Below are 7,305 nucleotides of genomic sequence, written 5' to 3' on the forward strand. Positions count from 1 at the left end.
TTCAAAGATGATTTTTTTTAATATGCACCGGTTTTCAATATGCGAAAAAGATGAAGTTGTTCCTTAAAAAAACCTAAATCCCCAAATTTTGTTTTTTTTAATTTTATTGTTTTTTTCCTCTTTCTAATTATTGATTTGAATGGAAATGCCCATACTCATTAATGATAGAATGAAAGCGAGTAAGAATGGTGAACATACTAGTAAAAAAAACGAATGGTGAAGATGAAAGAGAATGACACAATGCTGGTCATAGGAGAAAGAGAGTGAACAAAAAAGCTAATGCCAATTTTTGTTTACGTTCAACAACTTTTTGTTTGAGACATTTTTGTTCGGCAACTTGGAGAACCAGTTACATTAATGGAATAGAAATAATATATGATGTTGCAAATTTTAATTAAAGTGTATTAAAAAAGTGTGTTAGAGGGTGTCTGTCACCCTAACATTTCTCCTTTTAAGAAATTATGTTTTTTTTTTCTTCTTTTGAACAATAGTTCAAAGATTACTCCTACTTAATCTTTTCAATAAAATTAATACAATAGTTCAAAGATTACTCCTGCTTAATCTTTTCAATAAAATTAAGTAAGGAGAGTACAAAGTTTTTATTTTATTTTTGAAAGGAGGAGAGTACAAAGTTAGGTTATGAATTAATGTAATGAAATAAATAATTTTTTTATGTAAGTTGCTCTTGTGAGAAAGGCCACTTAGATAACAACAAAGTTTACATTGTTGACGAAATTGACAAGTAACCGTCTCTCATTGTGGGTCATTCAACAACCAACACATGATCAATCAAAATCCCATTCTCCACTTCACAAAAGTAAAATCCCAAACCAAATCCATGTCACACAAATCCCCAAAAATAATCACTTTTTTATTATTCTACTTATGGGGAAGCTAATAACAACTTCCAAACCTCTCATTCTCAAATCAAAACTCCTCTGTTTTTCACTTTTCTATCTCTTCACCACTCTTTTTCTTGCTCTTTACACCACCCTCTCCCAATCCAAATGCTTCTTCAGATCATCTCCTTCAGATCCCATTCTCAATTCTCTCTTCAATTACCCTTCTTCTTATGGTGAACATAAATACGCTGTCTCAACCACTCGTTCTACGTGTTCTTCCCCTGTTTTCTTTTCAGGTAATTTACAACGACCCTTCATGTTTTTATGATCAAGATCATAACTTTTTGTTAATGGGTTGTTGTTTATGTATTCAGATTATTGGGATGTTGTCGATGAAATCGAGAATTTTCGGAAAAAATCTCGAGGTAATGATCGTGTTCTTAGGTATATGCAGGGCAATGTTGGTACTTTTGGTGGGAATTTCAGCAATGTTAAGAGGTTTTCTTATTTTAATCATCCAAATGATAGCATTGAAGTTCCATGTGGATTTCTCAAAGAATTTCCAATCAGTAATTCTGGTTAGTTACGTATAAATCATAATTCACTTGGAAATATTCAACCAAAATGTTTCTATTGGTTTTAATTAATATATTCTAACGAAGTTTTAAATCGCTGTCGCGATAATAATCATGTTCGCTTCGCGATCTTTGATATTATATAAAGTGCATGTATGAATTGACGGTTGAGCCACAATGATTTCAATAAAAGCTACACTTTGGAGCTTCACGTCATCATGTTGCCATCGTGATTTTGTGAAACTCACCGCCAATCCAAACATACACAGAATTGCGCTTCATGCGATTTTAACCACAACCACGATTTAGTCATAGATACACAAAAATTCATTGTAATTTTTTTTAATCATTATTTAGGATTGTAATTTGCTTATTTGTGTTTTGATGCAGATAGAATGGCCATGGAAAAGTGTGACAATGTAGTAGTAGTTTCAGCAATCTTCAATGACCATGACAAAATAAGACAACCAAAGGGACTTGGAACCAAAACATTAGAAAACGTTTGTTTCTTCATGTTTGTGGACGATGTTACCCTCAAAGGACTTGAACATCATGGAATGATTTCAATAAAATCCAAAGAATACAAGATAGGTGTGTGGAGGCTTGTGAAGGTTGCAAAAGATGAATTGTATCAGAGCCCAGCAATGAATGGGATTATACCAAAATATTTAGTCCATAGACTATTTCCAAATTCACAATTCAGTATTTGGATAGATGCAAAGTTACAACTAATGGTTGATCCTTTGTTGTTGATTCATTCACTTGTTATAAATGAGAATGTAGATATGGCTATATCAAAACACCCTTTTTATGTTCATACAATGGAAGAAGCAATGGCAACTGCTAGGTGGAAGAAATGGTGGGATGTTAATGCATTGAAGGTGCAGATGGAGACATACTGTGAAAATGGATTGCAACCATGGAGTCCTAGCAAGCAGCCCTATGCATCAGGTAACTACTCTTTCATATTTTGGACACCTAAATAATACTTAAAAATGAAGATTGAAACAATAAATCTGGTTGAGGATTTGAGATATCACATGCTCAAGCAAGCAAATTAGTTGCCAGGTAAGTGCTTGGTTGGCCTTACAATGAGTTAAAAATTACGGTGACACCATAATTTTGTTGAAGCTCTAAATTATAGTTTTTGTTCAGACTTTTTAAAAAAAAAATCCACAACTAATCCAAACATGTTCTAAGTAAGTTTTTTTGTCTTATCCTTGGTTTAGTAAAAAAGTCTTAATAATTCAAAGTTTGATTGAGAGGTAAATTAAGTCCTACCAATGTTTATTACGGTCAAGATTCAAACTTATGTTATCGTAAACAATTCGTTCTTAGTGGAGTTCATTAAACACTAAACTTAATCCCTTAGTAAAGCATTAAGTAATATAAACCTAATTCAAATTTATAAATCAACATCAATCTATTTTATGTGCTGCATATTATGGAATATTTAATATAGTTATACTACTACCTTTTTGGCTTCTGAAAAATACACTTCATGGTATTTTATAAGTACCAACCTGGAAGAGTGTGAAGAGGATATTATTTTAATAATGAACATGAGAATTTTACACCACCATTTGATCATAAAAATAATGTTGCTAGTTTTTGATATTCTCAGTGATCAATTCTCAATTCTTACAAAAGCACAATGTTTATTTAGCTCAGTTGATTAAAATCAAGAGTGAGATTCACTTATTCCACCCTTCAACTAACAATATAATGTTAGTATCAAATTTGAAACTTTTTATTAACTGCGTCCATGACTAATAATACTGTTGTGTGCGCACAAAAGTTTAGAAAGTGTCCTGTTTCAATTGGCTTTGGCAGATGTACCAGACAGTGCATTAATATTGAGGAGGCATGGAGTAGGAAATAACCTTTTCTCATGTCTAATGTTCAATGAGTTGGAGGCATTTAATCCAAGAGATCAACTACCCTTTGCATTTGTTAGGGATCACATGAATCCTAAACTGAAGCTGAACATGTTTGAGGTGGAAGTTTTTGAACAAGTGGCAGTAGAGTATAGGCACAATCTCAAGAGCAGTGATGGGACCACATTGAAGAAAATGTCTAGTTCAAGAAGAACCAAAAGGGCAGCACCAGATTTGTATGTTCATAATGGTAGCTGTTGTGGTGGGTGCCACAAGTATCTTTCTACAATGTGGGGTGAATCCAATGATTGATATTTGATTCACCTAGCACAAGAGTAGAAAAGAAGGCAAAACAAAAACTAAAGCTAAAAGAACCTAATAGTGTTAGTATTTTTTTTTTCTTTTCATAGAAAGTTTATACGCGAGTTGGCTGTCGAGGATCGGCGCATAATGTTAACGGATGTATTTATAATTTATCCATCAACGAGGTCTTTAAATCGGCAACGTGAGTTGATCTCATTCTCTATAACACCGACACTTCTGATTGAAGGTGTGTTTCAAATAACATGTGTTTGTGTTCGACATTAACGCAACACTAACACATGTGATTACTTTCAATTATGTGGTTTACTCAAGTAATTAATTGTGTTGGCATGTAAGTGTTTGATATCTATGTCTATGTGACAGTGCTTCATTCTCATGTCATTGTCGAATATGAGTCAACTTATCTCAGTTAGCACTAAATCATCAATGTAGTTTCTAAAATATCATTATCTCTTCAATTTAATTTTTAAAGTATATAAATATCATAGTTCTTAAAATATATAAAATTTGTCAATTTAATCTCTACTATTAAGATGTCAAGGACTAACATAACAAATTTTCATATACTTTAGAGTTTGAATTGACACATTTCATATACTTTAAAGATTAAATTGAAGAGGTGATAATAATTGAGACATGCTAACAAATATCATAAAACCATGCACTCTTAAGAAATTTAAAGAATTTTATTTTGTAAATGATGTATTCAACTTATTGAAACTTTAAAAGATAACTTTTTTAAATAAAATTTATCAATTATTTTCTTTTTTAAATCATTAGCAAGAACACTTGTTAACGTAACTCATAATAATTTAACAACAAAATTGACAGGCTATTAAAGAGATAAAGACAAGGACACCATTTGATAACCTGTTACATTAACAGGAATGTTTCCTTCCTAATTCGTCTCTTTTGTACTTGTTCCTTTCCGAATCTTCTCTATGCTCCATTTTTTTTTTGTCTTAAATTATTGTTGTTCTAAACTCTAAAGAGTGGAAAAAACAATGGAATCATTATGAGAACGATTTCTTTAATACTAATAAATGAAAGGTTCTATAATTCATATAGGTAGCTTGGAACGGAGAAAGCAATGAAAACTCTCAAATCAACGTATTATTCACTCTTTGCCTACATACGTCTAAAAGGAGAAAAAGGGCAAAAGAAGAGTAATTATAAAACTTGTCTTCAAAGTTTGAACCATAAATCATGCTATTGGTAAAATAAAGCCATAAACCATGTTCATATGCATGTGTGTTTTGCAATTTTCATATAGTAAATATTTATTTAGAATTGTAAGTTTTTTTCTTCATAAGTTAGTTTATCAAAGTATATTCGCAATAATTGATGGACGTATTATTAGTTTTTTCATAAACTATATCATGGTAATGAATTTCTTTTCGGCTTCCAGCTTAACCAGATTTCTTGAGTTCAGATTCAGCTCTAAGAAAGCATACAATAGTGTAGTGTTAAATAGTTTGAAAAACGATTTTGTCATCCATTGCAATCATAATCAGTTCAAAAGATTAATCTTTGCAATTTGTGCACGAAAGACACTCGATCAACACAAAAGAAAAAACTTCGTCAAACATTCAGACAAATGCCTATATTAGTCGATAGATAAGTCTAAAAAAGGTAAATTCTTAGGTATCTTGAAGTTTGGTTGGCTACCATACCCTATAGGCAAAATTTGTTTAGCATTTAAATTTATTTTAAAATAAATTAATGTGAAAATATGACATGACATTTATTGATTTGATGAGAGATACATACCCAACTAAATTATATGGACATCATTGTGTTCATAAAGTAAACGTCTATAAGCCAATTCAAACGAAATTGAGAGAAAAACTCAAGCCTAATTACTAACTCTCAAACAACCCTTTTAATTTTCGTTTCATTCGAGCACAATATTTTCCATAATTTAGATCATAACCATTGAATCGTTTTTTGCCACATGTCCTACATCAATGCAATAAAAATACTAAATAGAGATATAAAATAGAACAGATCAGGACTCATCATGATCATACCATAATAAATTGGTTAACAAAATGATGAAGATAATTTATTTATTTTTTGAAAGAAATGATTAGGATATTCCTTGTGGAGAGTCACAAAAATCATGATAATATTTCAACGTTGTTTCTTTTAATAATATAATGTGAGAGGATTCAATAGATTGTTTTTCTTTTTTTGGATGATCATAGGGGTAAAACAGATAGCTCTTACATTAGGCCATGACCACCCATCCTTATTTTAACTACCACACCTTTCGGCCGCACAAAAAGTGTCATTGTTCCCTAGCTACAAAAAATCCACCCCTTTTATTCCCATTCTAATTCTAGGTAATTCTATTAAAAATTCCCACCTCATTAAACATAAATTTAATTTTCAATATAAACAAACAAATCAGATATATCAAGCAACAAAGAAAAAACATGGCATGCCAACAACATCAAATTATAGAGCAACAAAGGAATGAGGCAGAGATATTCAAAGGGGAAGCAATATGCAAGCAAAAATCACGGCTTCTCCTAGATGAAATGTTGCTTCCAAGAGGATTGCTTCCTTTGGACAACATTGTGGAAATGGGTATCAACCGTGTCACGGGTTTCGTGTGGCTCAAGCAAAGACAAAAAAAGGTTCACCGGTTCAATGCCATCGGTCGCACGGTTTCCTTTGATACAGAGGTCACGGCCTTCGTGGAGGAACATGTTATGCGAAGGATCACCGGTGTTAAAACCAAAGAGTTGTTCATATGGCTCCCGGTATCAACGATCTTCGTTGATGATCCTTCTTCCAACAAGATCTTGTTTGCCAATTCCTCTGGGATTGCTAGGTCGTTTCCTCTCTCAGCCTTCAATCTCCAAGAAGAACAAACACCACAACAACATTTACATCCAAGTTCAACAACAAACTTTTTTTGATTTTTTTTCTTCCTTATACTTTATTAGGATGGAAAGAATGAGTTACATGTTTATACACTTCACAAATTTGTAATTTAATCTAGTGTTTGTAATTTTTTTTTAATTAGCTTAGGTATTTAATTAAAATAGTTATATTACTTTTTTTTTACAATTACATTCTTTTGTTAACGTGGCCAATCAAAACTTGATGAATTCTACCTTATTTACTAGTATTATTTGTTGTTTAAACTCGATTAATTCAAACATTACTTGGTGTTTGTAACAGTTTTCGGTTTTATGCTTCGATTACCATACAATTGGCAAGACAATGCATTGATAACCAGCTATGCTATCAATGGATTTGAATATGCCATCCAATTATGCTATCTGAATGCTAATCGACTTTGCAATGCATTGCTACGAAATTACATTTATGGCTTGATTGGAGTACCATCAAAAACTCCATCTTGTTTCGCAAACGGTGACCGTGAACTTTTGAGAGAGGTTTTGTGAGACAATCTGTTAATTGATCCGTAGGGCTAACATGTTGAATTTTGAGTTTCCGATGCTCATTAGATCACGGACAAAATGAATATCAACATATGTGTTTCATATATGTGTAACTAGATGGTGCACCCGCGCTTCGCTCGGGTCGATAATGAACACAGTAAATTAAAAGCATGTTAAATATAATCTAATTGAAATTTCATTACAAAATCACATGAGTAACAATAACAGGAATTAACAATTCATTATATGTTGGAACACTAGTTAATTCTAG

The 7,305-nt window shown here is 32.0% G+C and overlaps 2 protein-coding genes across 2 annotated transcripts; both read left to right on the forward strand.

Annotated features, from left to right (window-relative positions):
* Nucleotides 1–716: 716 nt before the first annotated feature.
* LOC146944315 (transmembrane protein (DUF616)) lies at nt 717–3,999 on the forward strand. Its single transcript, XM_085742708.1, has 4 exons — nt 717–1,138; nt 1,217–1,420; nt 1,808–2,368; nt 3,251–3,999. Exons 1-4 carry the CDS (start codon nt 886–888, stop codon nt 3,604–3,606), a joined length of 1,374 nt encoding a protein of 457 aa, XP_085598834.1. The 5' UTR covers nt 717–885; the 3' UTR covers nt 3,607–3,999.
* Nucleotides 4,000–6,010: 2,011 nt separating this feature from the next.
* LOC146944316 (uncharacterized) lies at nt 6,011–6,757 on the forward strand. Its single transcript, XM_085742709.1, has one exon. The coding sequence runs from the start codon at nt 6,057–6,059 to the stop codon at nt 6,543–6,545; it is 489 nt and encodes a 162-aa protein (XP_085598835.1). The 5' UTR covers nt 6,011–6,056; the 3' UTR covers nt 6,546–6,757.
* The last annotated feature ends 548 nt before the right edge of the window (nt 6,758–7,305 follow it).

Source organism: Medicago sativa, chromosome 2, assembly GCF_051527215.1.
Source record: "Medicago sativa cultivar Bolivia chromosome 2, Bolivia_mono, whole genome shotgun sequence".
Classification (NCBI taxonomy): Eukaryota; Viridiplantae; Streptophyta; class Magnoliopsida; order Fabales; family Fabaceae; genus Medicago; species Medicago sativa.

What these genes read in the sequence shown, in the direction of transcription:
- LOC146944315 (XM_085742708.1), top strand. Translation starts at nt 886, where the DNA reads ATGGGGAAGCTAATAACAACTTCCAAACCTCTCATTCTCAAATCAAAA. An exon ending in TTCCCCTGTTTTCTTTTCAG is followed by an intron (nt 1,139 to 1,216) that starts GTAATTTACAAC and finishes TTATGTATTCAG; the next exon opens with ATTATTGGGATGTTGTCGAT. An exon ending in CAAGCAGCCCTATGCATCAG is followed by an intron (nt 2,369 to 3,250) that starts GTAACTACTCTT and finishes TGGCTTTGGCAG; the next exon opens with ATGTACCAGACAGTGCATTA.
- LOC146944316 (XM_085742709.1), top strand. Translation starts at nt 6,057, where the DNA reads ATGGCATGCCAACAACATCAAATTATAGAGCAACAAAGGAATGAGGCA.